A 27,049-nucleotide genomic window follows, 5' to 3' on the forward strand; every position below is an offset into this window, starting at 1 on the left:
TACAGGCAGCAATGCAAATGGCAATCTCTTTTTTCCATTAAAAATTACAGAAGGTAATTGCCAATAATTGTTCACTTTGTAGACACTACGAAGTCAGTCAAAAATTTAATTTACAAAAAGCCCGGTTAGTTGTTACAGTTCTTGCTTGTCATGCCATTTTGAACGCTAATAAACAGGATTTCTTTCCTAATTTGTTCTTGTGAAAAACCAACAATGGAGATCCCGTACACTCCCGAAATAATCTATCCTCTTCCTTAGCTGTTGCATTTTAGGATTTTACCCTCATGTGCAAGTTAAATCGCCTTTACTGCAATCAGTGCCTGTTTCTACTGCCTTCCATGCATGTTGGACCTACAAAGCAATTTATTTCCTTAATCTTGGCGTTGTTATGCTTTCACATTTTTATCACGTTTTATGCCGAAAGAAAGTCTGCTCGGCTTAACTGAGACCCCACAATTGTGGGGAACAATTGCTCGGTGTTGGCAACTCTATTGCCAATACTTTAATTTATTTCAAGTATGATTTTACTTTGGGGCCTGGACTTACAGACTGCGACTTCTGCCTGCATTACTGGCTCATGTAGACTAGCTGGCCTCTGATAAATTGTTTAGCATCTAACTTTAAGTAGAAAACTATCCGAATCCACACAAAAGAGTTTACGTGCAACCTGCAAAGACCATTTCAAGCACACAGTTCAAACCTTGTATGGTTTACATACTTCAAACTGACTAGGAAGTACTTTTTAAACTTAAAAAAAATCCCTCTTTGTAATGCTTCAGATTTCTATAAAGATGTATAATTGTTTAATGAACATAAAGCAATCACAATGTAACCAGGGTACAGCTCTACGTCATAAATGAATTTGGCCCATTGCATTCAAAGGGCTCTTTGCAGGCTTCACAAAACCAGTGATAGTCCCAGTCTCAGGCACCAATAGGGAAGACAAAAATGAGAGAGGACAGGAGGAAATAAATCCATCAACCATGCAATTAAAACAACAAGTAATTTTGCAAATATAACACCCAATACCTACGGGAACGGCACCTGGTGCGACCTACAAAGAAAAACATGATACAGAATGAACACGAGAACCATAAACCTGATACTGACGGACACCACAAAAGCACAACGTTTGGGGAAAAAGGGTTACAGATAAAATCAGAATAAAAACCAGCTGCAGAAAGTGCTCCCATGCACTGCTAAAAAACACAGCCTGCCTTTCAACTTGACTTTTCAATGTGACTTGTCAAATTCCTCCAGGTTTGAAAGCCTGTGTGGATGGGAATGTTTTTGCCGCTCCTTCTCTCTCACAAGGGCTTTCAAGCACTTCCTAACACAAAGAGTTTTCTACAATTTACTAAGATTACACCAAAATCACATATTGTCAAGAAAGAGTAGACGATGCCACACAGCCCCTATGGGTTTCAGCATCCCCAGGGATGGTTTAGAGGGAATATTTTTGGCTGTTTGATTCTCCAGGGCAGCCAGAACAAGCTCCAGGAGCATTAGAACTGCTCGGGCTCCCCGATTGCTGGCACGGGCTCGTCTCCTAAACGCTGCAGCCATAACAAAGACAACACAACAACACATCTTGGGTTTCTAGTGATTTTCCTCAGAGGATGATCAGCACTGAAACACCCACGGAAGAGACTTGTTTTGTTGAAGAGATGTTTCCAGCGCTTGCCCTCCTCGTGTCTGGATGAAAGCAGAAAATCTCTTCTAGTCTTTCAGCAGAAAAAACGGAGAGTCGGAGTCTTGTAGAGATTCTGCAGGGAATTTCCTGCATCTTTCACATTACCACTCGATATCAGAAAAATAAGCCGGAGCGCAGCCTCCTGAGAAGCCTTCGTAATGCTTTAGGTGTAAAACCACTCAGAGCAACAGGACAAATCAAGTCAAAATTCTGAGCAACTGAAAAACTACAGGAGGTAAATGGGGCTGAGAAGACTTTGCCTGGGACACCCTACAAATCATTTTGTCTCCCTAAGCATTTATTTTTCTTTAAAGTGAGATCGTTTAAGTAATATTTCCACAGGAAATTTAAAATAAGAATAAAAAAAGCTCTTCACCGTTTCTGTCATCTCCACTTTGGGGGAAAAGATGTCAAAAGACAAGCGAGAGAACCAGGATGGATGCTGAGCAGTGCTTCAATTTCGAATTCTTTCCATCGCACGCAAACTTCTCCAGCCCCTGCACAACCCAAGGGCTGAGGCGCTACAAAGAGACTTTTGGCTACGGTAGCGATTCAATGTTAAGATTTTTACTCTTCTTAAGAGGAAACATGCAGTAAAAGGAAAAACCTACCTATATTAGTCCTAAAGAAAGTGGAGCAGCCTTTTCGCTTTGCCTTTCCCTTTTGTTTGAATAATTATATTAATGGGCTGTTGCATCTGGGAAGAATAGTCCCTGAATTATTATTTTGTAACGTGACTATTAGAGTGTCACAGAAGCGCTATAGAGGGAAAGCAGTGCTATGAGAACCCTCCTCTTGAGAGAACACCGGCTGCAAAACAAGTGCAAACAATAATAGTGAAATAAATGAGCAATCAGGCAAATATTAGAGAAAACTGCTTCAGTATTTAAAATGCTTCAGTACTCCTGGATAAATAGTTCTTTCTCCTCATCTGAATATATAATTGAAAATCCGTAATGTGCATTTGTAGTTACATTTAAGAGTTATTTTATCCGTTATTTGCTCTGTCCTCTTGGGTTGCTACTGAGATGCCTTTATGTAAAATACTAACTCTTCAAAATTTCCCACGCATTTCTGGAAAGGCAGATGTTGAACAACCATCTGTTTAGTTTGACTTCCAGTTCCCATACAACAGAAGCACGGAACAAGAAACTGTGTAGCTGTTTCACCAACTCTTACCATGAAAGCAGAAGCAATGGGTACTCTGCCATGGAAGCTCGAGAAGCCTTATGCAAACACCAACTGGATCATACCGTTTAAATTCCTCATCTCAGCTTTGGTTTGCTCAGGTCTTAAGGTACTCGTGTGGCTTAATTTAATTTATGCCGTTTAAACAGAGCACTTAATTATATCAGCACTCGGCAGTGCTGCTTGAGGTAAAGGGCTGTTTGCAATGTCACGTCTATAAATTAATTTTTTGGAGGTTTATAGCAGGACCCTATTATAATTCCCACGAGGTTTAAATTTAGAATGCGTTTTGTTTTTTCTCAAGGTCCACAGCTGAGATGGTTTCTTGGCTTTCTTCACGCATTTACCTGAGGTCAGGGAGTTACTTTAATACGAAATATAATCTCAAGCAATTTGTCAATTAAAAGACTGAATACATTATGTTTACCCAGTGTCAGTATTGGAAAATAACAGATACAAGCATGGAGAGGATGTCCTTACTAAAAACCTTAATTTAGTATGATGTAATGAAGCCACCAGAACATTAAGACCTGCAGAAGTGAATGAAGTTAAGGGACAGAGCCATCCTGGTGGTAACATCACCAGGAAACACCTTTGGGCCCTTGAATGGTCATTGCCTGTGGATATGAATTTCAAGTCTATTTGTACTGAGACCCAGAAATATTTAACAACTTGTAATCAGCAGCATAGAGCGGCTTGTGTTCAAGAACGATAAACTTGTTTTTCATCACCTTTGGACACCAACTATTTAAGTTATGTTGGTGCTCCCAACCGAAAGATCTGTTGCCGATCAGACAGATCTTTGTATTATTAGCGATGCAACTAAAACTACAAATATTTAGGCCACACCTACGCTGAGATTTCTAGTACAGGCAAACACAAGTATCTTAATTAACTGCCTATTCAATATGCAAATATTGACACAACAAAAAAATGAGGAGACCTGTGGTCAAGCTGCTTGTGCTGATTTTCAGAGCAGCCCTCAGAAATGGAGCTATTGAACGTGTGCTGACAAAATCCCTAACAGGAAGAATTTTCAGGGTGGGAAACATGAATGCCAGGAACACATTATGAACCTCATTAAATAGTTTATATTAAAGGAACAAAATACTCTTCTTTGAAGAAGATCTTGAAATTAAATATTTGCAGTTTGCGAGTATACAAATATGTGCTATACTAACTACCTGGTAGTTACACGATTGATTCAAAGAGTCAGTCCAAATTGAGGATTTAACAGTTCAAAGTAATCTTAATTTTCAGTCTTGTAGATCATCTAATACATAGTTACATCAAAAACCCTTGTATTATCAAATTTGCCTTTGACACCTTGTGGGTAGAGTTGTGCAGCAACCCCCAAAAAACCCTGGAGGTTAATGAAGTCCAAAGGTTTTCTGCCATTCCTTTAGTGTAACAATATCATCTACTAGGAAACAGGGGAGAGTCCCCCAAAAAACCTGAGTTTTAGTCCAGGCCTACCTTACGTTCAGGTCTATCAGTCTCACACACAGACTTGCTTGGTTTCAGTCTTCCATGCTTCAGGTGATTAAAAGCATCTCTTCCGAGTTTTGTAAAGTTAATCTGCAGTCCCGTATAAGGTGGACATAAATAGCGCCCTAAAATTCCAGCTTTCTGTAGCAAACGGATCTGCACCAAGGTGTATTTGAACCAGAGGGTTTCACTAATTTTCACTAATTTTCGTGAAAGTGTGGATCGAACAAAATAATTGCTTAAGCTAAAAACATATTGTGGCAGAATGCAACTCCCGCTCTCTCCCCCTCCCTCCTTTGATATGGAAGGAGTAGACACATCTCCCTCTCTCTGCTGTTTGAGGCTGACAGCTGCTTTTGTTTGGCCCCAGAGCCCCTGGCCAGGGCTGTTAGGAGAAGGGAGTGCCGAGGCGCCAGGGAGCCGCTGGGCGCATAATTGCAGGTGTATTTTCCTCCCGTGCTTCCACATAAGCACGTGTAACTTTCTGTGCACATTTGTCCGCATATTAACCCTCGCAGGATTGCAACTGTATTATAAATTTACCCTTGCAGAATCGCGAGTGTACACTTCCCGTACTCACTATGAGTACGTGCATCCCTTTAAAATAATCCCACACCGTGTTCAGGCAAGTGTGGACTCTTCCTGGACTCAGGGGCGGCTCCCGCATTGTTTTGGGTGAAGCCACGTGCATGCACTCTGTCGACCTCCTGAATTATTAGTTGCTGCGCCTTAATAATTTTCCTCAACTGATATCCGAACCTGTATTCAAGTCACTTTGGAGTGCTAAAACTCTGTTCCTCACCGGTTGAATAAAAGTTGTTTTGGACTCTGTTGTCCCTTAAACTAACCTCGGGGTGCCTCTGTGACACATTTAAATAAAGTCACCCTATTTTTTGTTTAATACACTTAAGGATCACATAACTAAAAGCAGACTTCTGACAAAATCTCTCAAATCAGTAGCTTAAAAAGGACTTAGAACTGTGGACACTAACTCATCGGATTTGATTTCCATTGTGTTCAGGCATACGTGACTCTAACAGATTTTATACAACCAGACAATGCATTGTAAATATACACTCATACCCAATACCTGCACACTTTTCCTATTCCTATATTAAGCAACCTACAAGATCCCATTAATTTGATAAAAGAAAATTGCTTTGCTTTTAGCAAAAGCGATGCTGAACGAGAGTATCTCAGCAATACCAGCAATCATCAGCAATACCTGCTGCTGATTCCCACGCGCGCTTACACCGTACCTTTTATCCAGCCCCTACATTTCCACTTGCATTCCACCGGATTTTTATGAATGCCCATAAATTGAAGGGGATATTTTAATGGATAGGAAGGACATACTCTATGTGAGTCTGGGCTTTAACACAGCTTCTAAGGACGATAAATCACTCTAATGCAGACAGTGATGTAGAAAGCAGCATTTAGTGACAATGGCCTCTCACGTTTTCCAAAAAGAATTAATTTGTCTACGTCAAAAGTAAAACTTTCAAAACCAGAAGATTGTTTTCAGACTATCAGGTTAAGAACTTTATTAAAGAGTATTGGCATAGACTATAAATATTACTGCACAACCCATGCCTACAACTTAGGTTTCCTTATGTATCTGAAGATAACAAGAGAACAAAAAAAGAGCAAAGGGGACAACTGGAGAGATGACAGTTATCAGAGGAAAAAGAAACATTATTGAAAAATATATAATAGCAACAGCCTTGGTTAATACAGAAGAAGCATCAGCCCTAGAGGCACAGTATTGTTACTACTTTGTTACTATTCTTATCTAGATGCCAAATTTTTTACTATGAGTAACGTCAGTATCAGAATCTGGGCACAGCAAATGGATTTAACTTGAATTTCTCCTCCTCTTCATTTGTTCAAACTCCTACTTCCCTCCCCTTGGAGCTGCCCTCTCCCATTTCCCCACATTGTGTGGCAGATCCATCCTTCTCACTACATCCATTCACCCTTCACACCAAGCATTCATCATCTCTAACAGAGGACGACCTTAAGGAGAGCTCAGTAAGACACAGATTAGTTTTTCAGTTCAGGCGCACTTTCTAATCTATTTGAACTCAGAACAAAAACCTTAAAGAACTCTAAAAATAATAATAGTGTGACAGTGTGAAAGCAGGAGCCATACCTCCTCCACATCGTTGTCCAAGACGAGGATCTGCAGCGGAGCGGTCAGGTTCTGGCTGTCTGAGATGGTGGTGCCCACCGGGGAGGACTCGAGGATGAAGCCTTCATAGGTGGCTCTGGTGAAATACGGCTTCTGGTTGTTCTCATCCAGCACCTCGATGTGCAGGTTGGCAAAGGCAGGGAGGGGGTGCCCGTTGTCTTGTTCAGCCTGAGAAAACACCGCCTTTGTCAGAGCTCTCAGCCAGCTAAAGCCATTAATACAGCTACTAACTGGTGGTGGTTTAGATCCAAGACTTACAATCCAGTTCCAAAAATCAGATTGTGCGCATCACCCTATTACGAAGCTCAGCATCACAAAAAACAGAAATACCAAACAAAAATTAGCTAGATGAACAAATATCCATCACAATAAGCTTTTCAGAAGTCACACTGAAACTCAGAGCCCCCCAGCACTCACGCAGAGTTCCTTCAACCATCAGCATTGAGACGTGTGGAAGATCCTCAAAGGATGAAAGAAAACTGGAAGCTGCTGATTGTACGAGAGAACTGACACCCACACCCCCAGCACGGGAGTGATAATGCAGGGGTGACGACAGCAGACGTGGAAGTAGAAGACAACAAGTAATTCGTTCTTTAATTTATAAAGAACAAACCAGTTTTAATTCTAGTCCTGCACAGGTCCCTGTAGCAAGGCCATAGTAGGGCACTGTCTGACAGTCTCTATTCCTATGGCTTCATTGCCCAAATCTGTAAGCACACAGACCCTGGGACGGCAAGAGTCGTGCCCTGTTACCTTTCTGCAGATGTGGAAAGTGTATTGTGCACTAAGCTCCTGAGATGTGAAAATAGTTCAGAATTGAGAACACAGTACCTGCATTATTGTTGTTCACAGTATTTTAGTTCGCAGAGGTTTTATTTTTGTTCTGGTATTTCCCCCATTTCGAAAGAGAGAATTCATCATTTTTTTAAAATCCAACATCTGAGGAGCCTTCTGGAAACATGCTCTTCAGATTTCATCTACTGGTTATTTTTAATTTCTTCTTTGCACATAGCTTTTCTTCTGTTAATTCTCTGTAAAGCTTTGCTTTGTTTACCAAGCAACAACAGCATGCTGTCAATGAGAAAAGCTTTCATTTCCAGTAAAAAGAAATATAAACCTCAAAATTGTGATTTTGTTCAAAGCAGGTGATGACACCTTTGGTCATTCAAAACAGTGCTTAGGAAAAACGTATTTTCCTCTTTAAAATACAGCACAGAATTCCAGAATGTTAGGGATTGGAAGAGACCTGGAAAGCTCATCCATGGAGCAGGAACACCCAGATGAGGTTACACAGGAAGGTGTCCAGGCGGGTTGGAATGTCTGCAGAGAAGGAGACTCCACAACCCCCCTGGGCAGCCTGGGCCAGGCTCTGCCACCCTCACCATCAAGAAGTTTCTTCTCAAATTTAAGTGCAACTTTTCGTGTTACAGTTTGAACCCATTACCCCTTGTCCTATCACTGGTTGTCACCCAGAAGAGCCTGGCTCCATCCTCCTGACACTCACCCTTTAGATATCTGTAAACATGAGGTCACCCCTCAGTCTCCTCTTGTCCAGCTCCAGAGCCCCAGCTCCCTCTGCCTTTCCTCACACGGGAGATGCTCCACTCCCTTCAGCATCTTGGTGGCTGCGCTGGACTCTCTCCAGCAGTTCCCTGTCCTGCTGGAACTGAGGGGCCACAACTGGACACAATATTCCAGGTGTGGTCTCCCCAGGGCAGAGTAGAGGGGCAGGAGAACCTCTCTGACCTACTGACCACCCCCTTCTAATCCACCCCAGGTACCACTGGCTTCCTGGCCACAAGGGCCCAGTGCTGGCTCATGGTCATCCTGCTGTCCCCAGGACCCCCAGGTCCCTTTCCCCTACACTGCTCTTTAATAGGTCATTCCCAGGATGACTCTTGACCAAGAGAAGAGTAACAGTGATGTTGGTGCAGACTTAAAAGCACCCACCAACCTGTCTCCTCATATGAGGTTATTTTCTGACTCGGGAGAATAAGGTACATCTGCCAAGTGGATTTACATAAGCAGGCACTAGTATCTGAAATTAATAAGGCTTTTCCTAGGAGATTAATTTTTGTTAATGAGAAAAAACTGTCTTGAAGAAATCAGGAGTTCTGCTAATTAATTCACTGGCACATTAAGATTTCAGTAACCAGGTTGCAGGAAACAACATATTTATCTCCTGCTGTTCTTATGTGTTTCTAGGATACAGGACACTACCACTGATCGAACCCACAATTGACTCAAATAACTACTACCATATTAAGTATGAATATCTCCCTTTTTTTTTCCCTTTTTCACAGCCAGCTTCAATTAACCATATTCAAATAAAACACCCAAGAGGAAAATAGCACACCGGGCTCCAGTCCACCCAAGGAGACTGATGCTTCTGGGTGATCCCCAGCAATTAGCTGAGAAACTCTCCCCTTCACACCTGTCATTGTAAGATAATCACATAAACTGGTTTTATTAGCATGTAGTTAGCAGCCTTCCAATTGCACCGAATTTCATTGGTGGAGAAGCACTTGAAGATCCCAGGGGAAATCCTGGTCCTGCAGAAGTTGAAAGCAGCATGTTTAAAGTCCAATAGAGCAGTAGCTGCCAATAGCACTGGACACTGGGTAAGTGACCCCCAAATGCTGAATAGAATTTACTGAAGCGAGATTTGTTTGGAAGTTGATGTTCCACTCGACAAAAATAAATGTTGTGTGTAAAAACTATCATCACCATAATTCCTTGTAAGAACTCTGGCTACTGACTCAGTAGGATGAAACTTCAAAAATGTCCTGATACAGAGTTTTTGCCTAAGTTAATATACTGAAAGCATGAAAAAAAGAATCTCGGAAAGAAGTCTGCTCTATGAGCAAACAATACATACTGATCTGATTCTATTCGAGGAGATGTATGTTTGAGCATCACTAAATACTTTGTCGCACATTAAGAAAAACAGGCCTCTTCACAGTTTACACACAACTGCTGCCAAGTTTCTTTATAACAAACCTTGATGCTCCTTGCAACTGCTACCAAGAGATTCTAAAGAGAAAAGGTAAAGCACGGAGGGTCTCAAATGCTTATAAGTTTGAAGTGCTGCAACGGTCTTGATTTAAAACATAAGTGAGCACAGACCCTACCCTTGGTTAAAAGGGGAATATTCATCTATGAAGGTGTTTCCTACATCATTGTTGCAGCACTGCAGGGTCTCTCTGAAGGAAAAGACTGTGCTCCAAACTACATATGGTCAAACACAAAGAAGGATGAGCCCTCCTAAGACTGGAAACCAAAACTACGATGGAAAGGATTCCTTCCTCAGCAGACGCTTCACAACTTAAAAGCACTTCAGCTTTGCACGTGCTTTCCTTCTTGTTCACTGGTCAAAATAATAAACTTTGGCCTCCACATTTGAGGACAGGACAGAATTAGGCAGAAAGTCACAGTCCCTTTCCAAATGCTTGTTGCCTGTCGCAAGTGATTCCTGCAGCACCAGGACACAACTCAACTTCACTCTTTCAGTGCCTTCGTGAGTGCTCAACTGCGAGGCCACTGTGTGGAAACCACCATGTCCAGCTTGCCTCTTTTGCCATTTTGTTGCCAAATACACCTACACTTAGGGAAAAAAAATAGAAAAACAATAATACTAGTGCTAATAATAAAAAGAAAAACAACAAGTGCTTTTGGGGGCAAAAAACAAGTGCTGAAATTCTAAGCAACTCTCAGCGTACCTTCTTTTAATGCTTTTGTAGTAGATCTGTAAAAGCCCCACTTTTCTCCAACCCACCTACTTGTGTGACTGTCAGCAAAACTCAGTTTTACAGGTTAGTGCTACCACTTTACATTGAAGCTGCTCTAACCAATATAAAGGATAAAACACAACCTACACAGACAAAAGTAGCCATTTTTTAATCCTTATAGTACACATTGACATGTTAAAAACACCAGCCCTAAAAGATATAAGTTCTTAATCTCTTTGAAAAGATTGAGCTGAAAGCTGGAAGGAGAACAAACTGTTGGTTTCCTTACAAGGCCTCTTCCAGAGCTGTTGTTTTAAACCACTGGAAAATACACATAACTGCTCCTTATCCTTTTGGCCGTCACACATAGTAATGGGTCTGACAAAACAAATCAAGAACTAATGAGGAAATTAGCACAATGCTAGTCACAAATGCTCATTTTTAAACAACACAGTTTAATAAATTATGTGCTCGAACAGCCACTTGATACAAAGAATTTCATACAAAATATGAGAATTGATTTGGTTTTATACACAACATGAACACATTCCCAGATGTAATGCTTGGCTAGGAGCAGTTCTTGTACATTTGATGCACACCCTTCCCAATTCTCCAAAAATATATAACAACTGTAATATTGTCAATTTCGCTGCGTTCCCCTATTCCTTAACTTTCTCTTGGGTTTGTTTTTGGGGGTGACCCCTCCTCCAAACGATCCCATCTGCTCAATATGACAAAATAACATTTGCCCATGGCGCAGCACGTGGGCACAACTGACAGGTTTCTGTAGGGTGGAGGGGGAAAGTCAATGAATTTTACAATAAATCCTGTTGGAATGAAATTCTGGCTACATTACCTTGACCTCCCCCAAAGATCCTCAGATCTGGAAAAAAGCACAACGCTGGCAGCACTAAGTATTCCCATATTCCTCTGTTCTGTATTTTTCTGGATTTGCTGGTCAATCTGGCACATTCACCCACGGAACAGCATGTTTCTGAGATTTTAAAAAATTCTATACTGCCTTTCTAATCCTGTTAAAATAGACATGGTTTGTTCACCACAACAATGAAAAGACTGGAAATATAGTGTCTAAAATAACAATGCAACTTACCACAGGCCTCCTGAACCCCAATAATGAAGGGAGGTTATCACCACCTAATAAATAACTGGGCCAACAATGCCCGAAACCTTAAAAAATCAAAGCGCCAAACTAAAAGAACAAATACTAATGGTGAAAACAGACTAGTTGCACCAATATCAGCCCTAAGAATATTTCTTGGAACCCATGCGACAACATTGGTCCATTAAAATGAACTTTTCCATGCACTCCTCAAGCACAGGGTTTGATGAACTTAGTGCCACCAGCCTTTTCTTCTTTGCTACCAAAGTTTTTCACATTGCAGTCAGATCCTAAAGTCATTTCCCCCATGCTAATGCAATCTTCTTAATTCCCTGAGCAACGTGATGTTTTTCTTTAAAACTGGATTTTAGATGTTGTTCCCCTTGTGCTGCTGGAGCCTAAGCCTGTTATACCCACATCAACCAGGTTACCTCCTGGATATTGGTTCTTTAAAAATGTGATCAAATCATTGCTTTTCCCTGCAGGACTCGGTATGCGAAACTACGTGACAACAATGCACCTGAACTTCTGTTGTCACTCATGAAACGTGAAGAAGGAACTGCTGGAGAGAGTCCAGCATAGGGCAACAACGATGCTGAAGGGAGTGGAGCATCTCCTGTACGAGGAAAGGCTGAGGGAGCTGGGGCTCTGGAGCTGGACAAGAGGAGACTGAGGGGTGACCTCATTAATGTTTACAGATACATAAAGGGTGAGTGTCACAAGGATGGAGCCAGGCTCTTCTCGGTGACAACCAATGATAGGACAAGGGGTAATGGGTACAAACGGGAACACAAAAGGTTCCACTTAAATTTGAGAAGAAACTTGTTCCCAGTGAGGGTGGCAGAGCCTGGCCCAGGCTGCCCAGGGAGGTTGTGGAGTCTCCTTCTCTGCAGACATTCCAACCCGCCTGGACACCTTCCTGTGTAACCTCATCTGGGTGTTCCTGCTCCATGGGGGGATTGCACTGGATGAGCTTTCCAGGTCCCTTCCAACCCCTCACATTCTGGGATTCTGTGAAGTAGATGAAAATTTTCTTTGACAGATAAATATAACTGGGAATTTTTATTCTATGGCTATACTGACTTTTTAATAACACCCAAAAATCACGGCTTACTTGGAAATACTTGCATAGAATTAGAGTGTGACTTTCATTTCCTCCACTTCAATGATAATTACACCTATACTCCAGCACACAACTGCCTAGCTTCAGGTTGAGATAAAGCTTGCAAAATATCTGCACCATCATGCATTCAACCCCATGCAAAAAAAAATTGCGAGAGCATCCTCAATATTTCCGTGTTCGCGCAAAACAAACAAAAACTACAATTCACAATGTATCTAAAACCTGCCCTTTGGCTTTTCTGTAAGGTAAACGAGCATATTCTGCTGCTACTGGAAGTTAGCAGTGGGTTTAGAACCAACGCGTCCATTCAACCCTGCTGTAATAAGAATCACGCTAAAATCTCCTGCCAGAAAATACCAAGCTAAAGAAGATAGAGAGAACCGTGAGCAGGTACTAGAGGCTCTCATGGGTACCAGCGAGGGAGCCGCCCTCATGCATCCTGTAAATTATGTCATTTTTTCAGTCCTGTTACCTTCGCAAAAAAGATCCCCACGAGAGCCGTAAATGTCAAATGCAGGTGCCGTGATTTCTTCCAGTCTGGCGCTCACGTCCTTTCCAAGCACCACCGCAATTCCTGACATTGATTACACCTCAGCATTTCAACAGCTAAAGCACAAGAAATAAGGAAAGGCCCCTGGCAAAGCCATTTGATGGGAGATGTGGCACTGGAGAACTGCAGGCAGCTCACTTCAGATGTTCTATTTAATACAAGAACAAGGAAAGAGTCCAGGAACTTCAGACACTTAAACTTTAAATGGACTTCAGGCTGCAAAGAAATAGAAACATTATACAGTATTTAAACCAACGTAATTAAAAAAAGGAGTAGTCAGCACTGATAAAGGACGGCCAGGTCTGACAAAGTTGCTTCTTTTAAGTGTCCAGCTGAACTGGGAGATACAGGTGAAACTAGGGATGTAATTTATCTAGATCTAGGGTAAGCTTTAGGATTGTACATCACACACTGGATTAATTTACAAGGTCAGAAAGTACAGCGTAAGGGAAGAACTACTGAAATGGATTAAAAATTGGCCGAAGGACAAGAAACACGGAGTATCTTTAGAACACAGGAAAAAATTGACTTTATCATCAGTGAAGCTTGTGATGTGGCAGTGAAATGAAATTGGCACATAATGTGTCTAGACACTATGCTTAAAAGAAAAAAACCCAAATATAACCTTTTTTCTTCATGTATCAAGGATGGCTGCAGTACCAGTAGTGCAGTGAGCAGTAACACAAGTGCCCGCCCTTCCAAAGAATCAAACTCCTTCTTCCCTTTGGGTAAAGAAAATGCCCGCTATGAAGTCATTATGCCAAGTTCTAAGTGATGGCAAAGTTTTAAATGAAAACAGGGAAATACAGCTATTTCTGTAAATAAAAGACCTTGCAGAACTTACCATTTATGGATTTTAATATTTTCATTGCTCTGTGAGTGATGACGCCCAATTCAGGGACAATCTCAACTCACAATCACCCGTCTTTTTAATGTGTATCTGTGACAATGCTCTAAAGGCAACCAAAAACATTTACCATGCTGAGATGCTGCTAAAAGGGGGAAAACCTTGCTATTTTCAAGATATACATGTTAACTTTGGAGAAAGACTGATATGAAGAAGCATTTTATTGATGAATAGGAAAGGGTTTGGTTTTCCTGCACCCTTTGTTTTTTCCTCTCCTTGTTGACGAACACAAACCGTCTCTACACTCACATTTTCAATTCTCCATCAACTCTCATTGCTGTATTACACACCAGACAGAAAAAGAGAGCAGAAACGTCCAGTCTGTCCACTTTTGTGACAGCAATAAGCCAAGACAAGTAACTGAGCACTGAGTTCACATAAGGGATGAACATCTGCAAAGCCAATTTAAAAAACAGTTATTGTACTTAATACCTATAGGAGATGCATAGGAGTTCATCCAAACTAATGATTTTGAAGATTTCATTGTTGTCAGAAAGTGCATTGAGCAACTATTTAATGGAAATACATTTCTTCTGTCCTTTTTCTGCTCTGTCACCGTAAGTACAAAACCTGTCTCATTTGTTCAGTTCTTGCTCTATTTTGAGGCAGAGCAATCACTGCTTCCCATTATAGCTGTGACATCTCTACTGTTGGGAAAGAACAGAGGAGACTCTTCAGCTGCATTTCAAACGAGAGACACAAAAACAAAGCAGATCCAGAACAAGGGCAAAATATTTTTGGAAAATCATATTCGTCATTGAGTCTTTTATTTTCCACTCCGTACTCAGAGAAATTGGAGAGAAAACAATGCTATTTAGGAAGATGAGCTTTTTAACATGTAGGTTACTTTCTAGAGACCTATTCTTCTCTAAGTCCTCAACTGCTGCAGCCCACATATGTACTTCAAACTAATGTCGTTAGCATGTTGATTAAATCAAGTAAACAGGGCTTTGAGCTGAAATCCTTACTTGCACCACTTTAACATTTAGAAGAGCAAAAGAAGAAGCACAAATCCTCTTAAATGCAAGAAAATATATTCTTTAAGATACACTGGAAGAGGGGAGAATTAGAGCTACCCTGAACCAAGACTAAAACAAAAGGTCAAAAGACGCATGGAGCCCAGAGACCGAAACAGCATGAGAAGAATTGGAGGCTGACATTACTGCAAAACCCTACCAAATATTGAAAATATGAAGTGTCTGAAGTGGTGAAACAAGTTAGATAATTCAGGACTTTTCCAGTCTCAAAACCCACGGACTTTGGACCATTTCTGTACCAGCAGTGCAGGAATTTCCAGCCGAGTGAGCCCCACATGATGCATGTCTTCTCACTACCTGCTAGCATTGTGTTATTCTGAAACTCAAAGGAATATCGCAAGAGTCGTACAAGATCAGACCAACAATCCATGCAGTGAAAAATCATGGTTGCAGCCGAAGACAGAGGCCTAGAGAAGAACATAAGCAGCTCACATTTCCCTTGATACTAACAGATTTTTCTTCCTCGAGTCAGCTCTGCCTCCCCTCGAGACCACATCAGCTTTCAGCCCCACATCACTGCCTGTCAAAGCAGACAAACTAAATTAGATGAAGAACAACCTTATTTTGACTGTTTTAAACTCGGCACCTGCTTGTTTCATTTGGTAACTCCCAGCTCTTGCACCACAGGAGACAACGAGCTCCTGATTCCTCTTCACTTCCAGAACTGCGACACTACATTTTATGTGTGTGTGTCAGCTCTTCTTCCTTCCACTCCGGACACGAACCTGCTTCACTTCCGCTCTGTCCTTTTTGTGAAAGCAACCAAAGCCGCGTGCTCTGGCCAAGGCATATACAGCCTGGATCTGTACAGCACTGCCAGGATATTTTTCTCTGTTCTCTGTTTTTCCTAATGATTTCTAACACTCAGTTTGCCTTTTTGGCAGCCACAGCTCACTAAGCCAACCTTCACACTCAGTTATCCATTATAATGCCAAGATCTCATTTCCCAAGCCAAGCCAGAACCCATCACTTTGTGTGTAAGGCTAGGATGATCTTTCCTAACTTGTCTCACTTTATTTTTAAGCTATGACTAATCCAGCAGCCATGCTGTCACTGACTCATTTGCTCTCACAAAGTGTGTCTGCAATTCTACAGTCAATCCTCATCCACCAGAACAATTGGAGTGGGGCTACAAACCTGTGCCAAGCAGCTAATGAACCCAGGACTGGGCAATCTCCAGAGATTCCCACCAATCTCAGCAATTTTATGATTCTTTAATAGCTCAGGATCATAGTAAGCTTTTTTATTTCAGTATTTCAACCCTTGAGATCATTTGCAAATTTCTTAAAAAGCAAAAGGCCCCACAGTCGAGTGCTGGGCTCGATGACCTGTTTTTTAAAAAAGTCTTTGCTCCATGAATAGGTCATACAAAACATGGCATATATGCATTTGACTTTCTGCCTCCCAAGTGTGTATTTGTCCACAGTTTGATCCTGAGAGGGTTGCTGAAGCTCTGCCTTCTTTTTGTGTAACGCAGTAAACTTTCACCAGCTTTGAGAGATCAACAAAGTTCCCAACAGGAACAGAGAAACCAATTAACCTCCAGTGGGTGTCGTGGGAGAGCATCACTTTCTGTCATTCCTGCCAACATCCGTATCATGGAAAATCACGCACATTGCAGAGGGCTTAACTAGACTGGAATGGTCCATACTCTTACTGGGAGCAACCCTGGGATCCAGAGCTCCTCCACCGGAAAGGAAAAGTGGCCTTTCCAGCTCCCAGGTGGGTTCTTGGGATGGGCAGGAGAACAGGCAGACAAACTGATGCTACGCCAGCATCACAACAACATTTATGTAATCAAACACGTGCACCAGAGGATGGCGCTTTGTATTTGTAGCCAAGCTTCACACACCATCTCCATTACCGTGGAATCTGGCCTGGCTGATCCCAGGCTCAGGCTCTACACGTGTACCCAAGTACAACCAGCTTACTCCAAACTCCTGTCCAGCCGCAGCCTGTAGAACCGCCACAGCCATCTAAAAACTGGAAATCATGCTCCATTCCAAGATTCAAGCCTGAAGAGCAAGCAGAGTGGTTATTACCGCTGGGAAGCTCAGCACCGCTCCTCGCAGGATGGGATCCCAATCCAATTTTCCCGTGGCACTGCAATTTCAAGCAGTTTGCTCAGCCCTGACCCATGGCACCGACCTTCTGTCACCCCCTAAACCACCGGGAAACGTGATCCCGCTGCACAATTGTCTCTGTGGTATTATCTGTCACGAGGTTAATGCCACGCTGGCTGAAACACTGCCTGGGAATAACAAGTTTTCAAGACAGGTACAAAAGATACAGAAAATACGGTGTAAGGATGTTCTTCCGAATAACCCGCACAGCTGCGCTGTTGGAGAACACTTCTGATACCAACAGAAGGCACCAAAAACAACTGTGACACAAACCAATTCTTTTTGTAAGAGTCCGTTCCCTAAGAACCGCAAACCTCTCGGATCTAGGAAAAGTTGTATTAAAAAGGTCACAAATATTATTTGTAACTGGGAAACTTATTCCCCACCCTCCTCTTTTTTTTTTTTTAATCTAATTGGAATTTCTATTGAGATGTCCAACTTACATGAATCCATCCTAATTTCCCAATGGCACAAATACAATCAAATACAACAGCTAGTTGTATCAGAATTAAGCATACAGCTTGTAGGAAAACCTACTCTTACACTACATTAAAATTTAATTTCCCCAGTACACAGGTGTCCACATGAGATTAACAAAACACTCATCTCTTTTTCCACCTGATTTTATAATATTCAAAGTATTTTCAGTCATTAATGCAAGTATCCCCCGTGCTACTAAAAATGGAAAATCAATTCTTGCAAGAGAAATGGAATTTTTATCCCGACTTTGAAACTGACACGCGTGCATTTCGTTTCCACTGGAGAAAACGTCAGGTATTGATCGTTCTAGCTAAATAATGTAGACTAGAGAGACACAAGCACAAAGTTAATAGGTATGTCTAGACTCCATTAGCCTCAAAATACTGGCAGGCTTTTTTCTATTGCGACTCCCACAGGTTTTATAGCAATCCTGGGCGAACAAAACTCCTGATTCTTCCTTACTTGCTACAACAGTGATGTGTGGGGAACCAGAGCTGATTTCTGGCATATATTATCAACTGGTTTCGCCAACAGCTGATAAGAAAACACTTCCTCTACCTGCTTTACTCTGTATTACTATTCCTGTTTTCAGCAGGACCGCCTCAGCTTGTAACAGATACGACAAAATTTCTGTAATCACAGAATCACAGAATGTGATTGGGGTTGGAAGGGACCTGGAAAGCTCATCCAGTCCAATCCCCCCATGAAGCAGGAACACCCAGATGAGGTTACACAGGAAGGTGTCCAGGCGGGTTGGAATGTCTGCAGAGAAGGAGACTCCACAACCCCCCTGGGCAGCCTGGGCCAGGCTCTGCCACCCTCACCATCAAGAAGTTTCTTCTCAAATTTAAGTGGAACCTTTTGTGTTCCAGTTTGAACCCATTACCCCTTGTCCTATCATTGGTTGTCAGCAAGAAGAGCCTGGCTCCATCCTCCTGACACTCACCCTTTCCATCTTGATCGCCATGAATGAGTCACCCCCCAGTGTCCTCTTGTCCAGCTCCAGAGCCCCAGCTCCCTCAGCCTTTCCTCACACGGGAGATGCTCCACTCCCTTCAGCATCTTGGTGGCTGCGCTGGACTCTCTCCAGCAGTTCCCTGTCCTGCTGGAACTGAGGGGCCACAACTGGACACAATATTCCAGGTGTGATCTCCCCAGGGCAGAGCAGAGGGGCAGGAGAACCTCTCTGACCTACTGACCACCCCCTTCTAATCCACCCCAGGTACCATTGGCCTTCCTGGCCACAAGGGCCCAGTGCTGGCTCATGGTCACCCTGCTGTCCCCAGGACCCCCAGGTCCCTTTCCCCTACACTGCTCTCCAACAGGTCATTCCCCAACTTATACTGGAACCTGGGGTTGTTCCTGCCCAGATTCAAGACTCTACACTTGCCCTTGTTCTCTTTCACTAAATTTTTCCCCGCCCAGCTCTCCAGCCTGTCCAGGTCTCTGGATGGCAGCACAGCTTCCAGTGTCAGCCACTCCTCCCAGCTTGGTGTCATCAGCAAACTTGCTGACAGTCACTCTATTCCCTCATCCAAGTCACTGATGAATATATTGAATAATACAGGCCCCAGCACTGCCCCCTGAGGCACTGCACTAGATACAGGCCTCCAACTGGACTCCGTCAATAACACAGCTGCTGATTTGTTTAGAGGAGGATCACTTCTTGCTTTACAGGACACTGAACTAATCTAAGAAGCCAGAATGGTTTGAAGTATTTTCTAAAGCAACAACTCTTTAGTGCCAATTTTTACCCCATATCTCCCCAGGGGCACATTCTCTGGGTGAGGACTGGCAGCCCTTGTGCCACCCGAGAACTAAATTACCAGTCAGCCCGAGTAATTCCATCACAGTCCGGTCTCTTAGAGGTGTGGTAAATTCCTCCGCAGTGTAGCATTTCTAGTCATCAGTACTTTGCTGACTTTGTGTAAGCACATCTAGCCTTCAGGAGCCCACTTTGCAAACTGATTTTAATAGAATTGTCAGGTTAGATTTTGTCTGATTGATAAATAACCAACGTTCAGATAGGAAAGGATCAAAGTGCATCAATTTGATTAATTCTCCTATTTGTTTCATGATACACATCCTTAAAAAACAAAACAAAACAAACCTCGCTGATGCTTTTTAGAGCTAGTAACAGGAACGTAGTCTCCTGTCTACGTAATGTTGGCAGCATTACATATTTTAGGTCTCACACAGACTATGTTTTTTAGTTACAGTATTAACAACACTGGAAAGGCCTTAACAAGGCCTTAACAAGGGCAAGTGTAGAGTCTTGCATCTGGGTAGGAACAACCCCAGGTTCCAGTATAAGCTGGGGAAGGACCCATTAGAGAGCAGTGTAGGGGATAGGGACCTGGGGGTCCTGGGGACAGCAGGGTGACCATGAGCCAGCACTGGGCCCTTGTGGCCAGGAAGCCAATGGTACCTGGGGTGGGTTAGAAGGGGGGTGGTCAGTAGGTCAGAGAGGTTCTCCTGCCCCTCTGCTCTGCCCTGGGGAGACCACACCTGGAATATTGTGTCCAGTTGTGGCCCCTCAGTTCCAGCAGGACAGGAAACTGCTGGAGAGAGTCCAGCGCAGCCACCAAGATGCTGAAGGGAGTGGAGCATCTCCCGTGTGAGGAAAGGCTGAGGGAGCTGGGGCTCTGGAGCTGGAGGAGACTGAGGGGTGACCTCATTCATGTTTACAGATATATAAAGGGTGAGTGTCAGGAGGATGGAGCCAGGCTCTTCTTGCTGACAACCAATGATAGGACAAGGGGTAATGGGTTCAAACTGGAACACAAGAGGTTCCACTTAAATTTCAGAAGAAACTTGTTCCCAGTGAGGGTAACAGAACACTGGCCCAGGCTGCCCAGGTAGGTTGTGGAGTCTCCTTCTCTGCAGACATTCCAACCCGCCTGGACACCTTCCTGTGTAACCTCATCTGGGTGTTCCTGCTCCATGGGGGGATTGCACTGGATGAGCTTTCCAGGTCCCTTCCAACTCCTGACATTCTGGGATTCTGTGATTATCTTTAAAGGCTCTATATCCACATGCTCATGGAGCCAGCCTTGCAGCTGGCACATGGCAGTTGCAGTGGAACACACAAACCTGTTCTTTTTAAGGGCCCTGTTGCTTTGCAGAGAGTGCAAGGGACGAGAGCTCCCGTAGGAGGGCCTGCAAGTTTGCATCCAGCTTATCATCAAATATCTTGTGGAGGCTGAAAACTGGCATTTCTTATTAGGAAGTTTAGCCTTTTCCATTGTCTGCCTATTTGAGAATTCAGCATTTATCAGCAATGCAGTTTTTATACCAATTTTGCACCAATTTCCTGTCTGCCTTACTTCATGCATTCTCATTTTTAAGTATTGACTTAACTACCCTTTTCCTGTCACTGTTTTCTGTAATATTTTGGCAGGAAAAAAACCTGATCTCCTGATATCAGAGGGAATATTTTAAAGATTAAATTTAGTGAGTCCTGCAAAAAGAGCTTATTTTCTGTTTAGGGGAAGCATCACACATTGCACCCCTCCAGATAAAACGGAATCACATTAAAAGCTTCAACACTGTGAGAAATGCAAACTTGAGAATGTGCAAGACACGAATCTGAAGCTTCAATCCAGTACAAGCCGGAGACATTACATCAGTTTAAAAAGTCCCTGAACAACACAGCATTAAAACTTGTATTTTTCTAGCAGGTGGCATATTATCATTCTTACAGACTGATAATTTTCCTTATTATCCCCTTGACTGCACATATAACACAGCAATATGAACCTAATAATGCCTATAAACATTTCCATTAACAACAGAGCTTGCCGTTTTCCTGCAGAGAATGTGGTACCAAAGCACTGCAACTGTTTTTTTTAATTGATGTCTTGGGCTAGTGGATATGGGTGCTGAAGACCAAACAGAGCACTAAAGGGCTTTAACCCATAACTTCTTAACATATTTATTTAGATGTTAATCCACCTCAGTTTCTACCTCAGTCCAGAACAGGAAGGAAGCTCAAAAATCAATTATTATAAAAAAATCCAATCACACATTATTTCACTCTAAGCCTATACAAGCTTTGTACTTCCATGTATACATAATCTACTGAGGTACGAAATTAAAATGAGTATTTTAAAAGGTGCTGAGTTATTCAAAATTCCTATATGTTTCAACTTTGATCCATTTCATGCCTTACTATACTCACGGTTGGTTTCCTCGGAAGATGCAGCAAGGACCTGTATATTAATAAACTTATCATCATCTTCCCAGAGAAACTGCTGCCCTCTCAGAGACGCACCAAGGGAGCCCCAAAATCTGTCCTAACTCTCCTGTCCTGAATAAATGCTCAGAGTTAGTATAAAACAGAAGAATTCCTACAAGTCCCACAGGCATTAGCTCCAGTCAGCTTTTGCATGGCCATGCAGACACAGCTGGGGACCCAGGTCGCTCTGTCACACAATATTAGTGTATGTTCCTTCGTCCCTCCTTATTTCAAGAGCAGAGAGTGTATCATTGCTCCCCCTGCTCCCAAGTGATTGGAAGCTTTGCTTCTGCTCTGAAGGGGGGGTAAAAAAGAAAAGAAAAAGAAACAAGGAAAATAATCCTCCTGAGATTTTCCCTGAGGAATGACCAGCATTGTGACCATCAAGCCCAGGAGGCAGCAAAGCCCAGCCCATCATTTCAAGGGTTCACAGACCGGCACAGAAGGACCTCCTCTCTCCAAGGGACCATCTGCTGCTGGTGCCACCAACAACGCCCCCTGAAACACTGGAGGGGGGGGAGACGCAAATAAATAATTGGTAACATGAGTATAACCCCTCCCTTGAGTTTAGAAATAGATTAAATAATATTAATATGAATAGCAAGAGCTTTATGACAGCCCTACAGCCCTACTTTCTGTTCTATGTAAGATACACCAGTAAATACCCAAGTGATCCATAACTTCAAAATACACTAATGCAATTCCCGTCTCCTTTGTTTGCTCCTTCTCTTGCCAATATATACAGAAAAACCTATAGAATTTTTTGTGTCATTTGAAAACAGCTTAAGGGACAACTCCAGACTGCCTCCAGAAGAACCAAACGTAATTCGGTTCTATTCTCATTAGAGACCATCTTTACTGAAGCAACTTTAGCAGCCTGCTCACACAAATTTCACCTGTGGCAAACTTTACGGCTTTGTAGAATTCTGCTCAAAGTAAAATTAATACCTTAGCACATTTAACAAGTTGAGCAATTAAATATTGATATCATCACTTCCTATTCTTTTCCTCTTAATCCTCAAATCAGCAAAGAAAGCAGCAAACGCCGGAAATATTTTATGCTTGCAAACCTGGGACTCAGCAAGCAGAGGAAGACACATTTTGAGGTTTTCTGTAACAACACACTCACATGTGCTTTGATCACTTGATTCGGTTGCGAAGAACTGCAGACTGTGAAGTTAAGGACAAAGCAGTATGTACAACAGAGGAGGAGGCCAATTCTCCTCAGCAATTTGAAAAGATCAGCACCACAGAAGTGGTTTCTGCCTCTTCCCAGCAACAGGAGCCGAATGAGATCAGCACAGGTTGTGTTGCAGAAGTCCTCTCTTTATTCAGAAGCAAAGCTCTGGAGTGAGTTTCCTTTTATTGAATGATCCCTGAACAACAACAACCAGAACAAAAAAACCCCAACCAACCAAACATCAACTTACCCCCCCAAAAAACAACAACAAACCCAAACCAAAGAAAGCCACACAACATTGCTACATGACACTGAGATGACTTTTTGTTCTCTTTGGTCCCAATATTCAGTACAATTATTTGTATCCATATGATTCTCCAGCATGGGTTGTGAACTGGAGAAAACATGAAATACAAACCAGATGCATTCTTAAGTTTGTAAAAAGCAAATGTTAGTTTGTTCATACAACATCAATATATCATGAAGCGTTAGAAATGTATTGTGATTCACTCCCTTTTCAAAAGTCCTTCACACCTTTCTTTCCCCATGACCATGCTAATTGATGCCTGACAAGCTAAAAAATGAATATTAAAAAATGCAGGAACAAGCCCACCCCGCATTTGCTCCAGAGCTTTTTGTTACTAAGCATTTTTCAAGAGCGTATGGAAATAAGAATTCATCCAAAATTACCTTAATAACCAAGTCAAACTTCTGGTGCAAATCCCTGTTGATTGGCTTTAGGAGCGTGAGTTCAGCTGTTGTCAGATTCATATGGAAATACTGTGGATAATCCTCAGGAGTACCTGTAAAAAAGACATTGAAGTTTGAACAAATGCTGTATCTGAAAGATTTAGTGTAAAATATATGTATTTCACTCAGTAGCCAAAGGAATATGAACTAATCCTTCTATTATAAGGATAAAATATTGCATCACGTGTACATGCGGCTTAATGATACTACTAACATTATGTGTTTAACATTATCATTGTTTCCTTTCTCCCCCTACTCAGGAAGATTCTTCTCAACTGGGCATCTCTCAGTACTCGATAACAACAGGAGCCCAAACACACCTGCAGGTGCTGGAAATTCTGCTTCTCAGTTTCCAGGAGATATGTGTAAATGTAATCTGGTAAGAGGATGTGGAGAAATGAGCTTTCAGTGTAAATCATCTGCCATTTCTAGCCACCACATTCCTGAAACTCAGCTTGCTCAACCCACTCCCCTGAGATTTTGAAATACAGGTTTGAAATACATTTCCATGAGGTACCACTGGACATACGGTGACAGTATGTCAGAAAGCAAAGAACAATGCAAATCATTGATTAGAGCACGTATTTAAACAAAGAAAATATACAATGAGGTGATTTGACAAAGATGTTACCACTAAGTACATGATAGCCATACATCAGTAACAACAACAGATTATGTTATTTTATAAATCTTTCTAAGAAAAGAAGCTTCTCATCAGGCAGGAAGCACCAGATGAAACCTCATCTGTGTCCAACAGCTTCCATTTATAGTCAGCAGTAAACAGGGTCTTCACAGCTCTAAGTTTCCCGCCTGGACACCTTCCTGTGTAACCTCATCTGGGTGTTCCTGCTCCATGGGGGGATTGCACTGGATGAGCTTTCCAGGTCCGTTCCAACCCCTGACATTCTGTGATTCTGTGATATTCTCCAACTCAGTTAAAACAGAAGCAGTGGGAGCCCAAATAGATCAGAGAAGCCGCGGAGATCCAGTGAGGGTGATGCAAAGGACCCATCGTGTTAGAAACAGCACGAACTCTGGCATCTCACAGCTTATCCGCCTGACAGATTACCTGAAGAAACCAAAATACAGATTGCAGGTCTAAGATCTGGAGTCCTTTTAGGTCTAGGACTAGTCCTGTGCTCCTGGCTGATGGTACAAACGCCCCAGTAAGTCCTCTGAGCTCACCAGTTACGCTATCTCAAAACAGCAGGACAAATATTGCTGTGCCAAATCCTCCATGCAATCTAACAGGGCACAAGATTCAGCACAAAAACGACCACTTTTCTGATAAATGGTGCTGTTTGTTCACCTTTCCAGTGGAATGATTAGAAAGTGCTTTTAGAGAGTGCGTAGCTATCCCAAGGAGATAATTACTGTCGACACTCATGTGCAATACTTTAATTTGCAACTCATCATATGACAACCATTTGCTACACTGGGTGTATATTGTGTGTATATATACACACAGTGTATGTACTCTGCGAGTATCTCTGTATACATGTATGCCATACACCTGCAGACTAGTAACAGAAAGAACCCAGTGTGGATTCTTTTTTCACCAACATAAATGCAGAGTTTCTAGCTCCAAGTCCTCTCCCTCCGTTTCCCCCTTTCAATTTCAGCTCCTAATTAACGGACTGAATTTTTTAAAAGCACTAGGCATCCAGCAAGAGTTTTGGCAGATAACAGATTGCTGCAGCCTTAGGAGGTTGCACATCACAGGTGCCAATGCTGAAGCCAAGAAAAAGATCAAGAAATGAAGAACTGCGTGCAAAAGCACTAAGAAAGTGGAAAACAAGATGTTTCTGAAGGAGAACAGATACACAGGGGAGGATGGAGATGGCTGTAAGAGGCACAAAGTGATCTACAGCAGGGCAGATGAAGTTAAGATTATGTAAGGAAAGAATCAAACACTGTCTGTGGGTCTATTGCAATGACCTAAATATTATATTAACACTCCTGAATTGGAAAACTTAGTGCATGAAAGAATAAAACAAAAAAAGAACACTCAACAGGTAAAGGAGGACTAGACAGCAAACAAGATTAAGAGGAAAGTAAAGATGAAAGTGTAACAGAGCTGGAATGCCTGAATCCCAATTGATGATGCCTGTCCAGCTGTTGCTGGCCATAGGAAGAGTCCAAACTCTGGGATACCTTAAATTCTGAAAGCAAAGCTCTCCAGGAACAGAGATATCTGTTTCTGAACACACAAAAATATCTGCACTTTGGCAGAGCAGAGCAACCCTCAGTCCACACTGTTGCCTGGTCTGCTTCCAGAAAGCAGGAATTTCCTACCGCAGCTGTAACAATATATCTTCAAATTGCGTTGTCTGCATATACAGACAAGCAATACTGGAGAACTGCCAATCCCTCACGAGTGAAACCTGCAGGAAGCTGTAAGCCAGGAAAAGCAGAGAGGTCTAAAGCTTCATGGATGAGCTCCAAGCCTGGTCTGAAAATGTCGCTGTGTCTTTTTGGCTCTTCATTTAACTATTGGCCAACCAGAACACTTAAATGTCCAAAACTGGCAGAAGAAACCAGAGAGAGAGTTCCAGGGGCAAAACCAGAAGCTGATGAGTTAAAGGTAAAATTGACTTTTCCCCAAGGACCAGCACCAGAGCAAAGAAAGCCTTAAAATTATTAATAAAAAGAGCTAAAGGAAAAACTTCAAACAGAGCTGAGCAGTAAATACAAAAGTCACACAGGACTGTGGATGCAGTTAGTGCTAAGGAAAAAAAATAGCCTGAGATTGAAGGTGAGGGAAGCTGAGCTGGTTTCTACCACCTTTTTATTTCACATACATGATATGCAAAGAGAAGGGGCTTGCAAACACACTTGTGTACGCCCAACACTGTCTGCGGGTCTATTGCAATGACCTAAGTATTATATTAACACTCCTGAAAGTCAAGGGTTGGAAAAATTAGTGCATGAAAAACCAATTCCAAACATCATGTTTTCAAATTTAAAGATACTGGGCATTTGATAAGAAATTAAATATTACAGTATGGCCCCAGTTCAATCCTCTTCTCTGAAGCACTTTACTGTACCTTGGAAGGCAGCTCTTTCATCAATACTTTAAATAGTAGACAACAGTCCCAGTAGTATTATGCTGTAACTAGTTCTCTAATCTTAGGATGACCCTCAAGAATACTTAAGACCTAACTTCTATTGTTTTATCAGTACCAGTCCGTAACTATTTCAGCAAGTACATTCAGACATCTCAATATATCCTTTGAAAGGACTATACTCAGCAG

General features: G+C 42.2%; 1 protein-coding gene across 1 annotated transcript in view; it reads right to left on the reverse strand.

Annotated features, from left to right (window-relative positions):
• Nucleotides 1–27,049, reverse strand: part of PCDH15 (protocadherin related 15) — a gene marked incomplete at its 5' end in the record, with an annotated part of 282,792 nt that overhangs the window by 169,021 nt on the left and 86,722 nt on the right. The window contains 2 exons of the mRNA XM_082054177.1: nt 6,522–6,728; nt 23,736–23,848. Coding sequence (XP_081910303.1) covers nt 6,522–6,728; nt 23,736–23,848 — 320 coding nt within the window. The remainder of the gene's footprint in view (nt 1–6,521; nt 6,729–23,735; nt 23,849–27,049) is intronic.

The sequence above is a fragment of the Streptopelia decaocto genome (assembly GCF_964273445.1).
Source record: "Streptopelia decaocto genome assembly, chromosome: 5".
NCBI lineage: Eukaryota > Metazoa > Chordata > Aves > Columbiformes > Columbidae > Streptopelia > Streptopelia decaocto.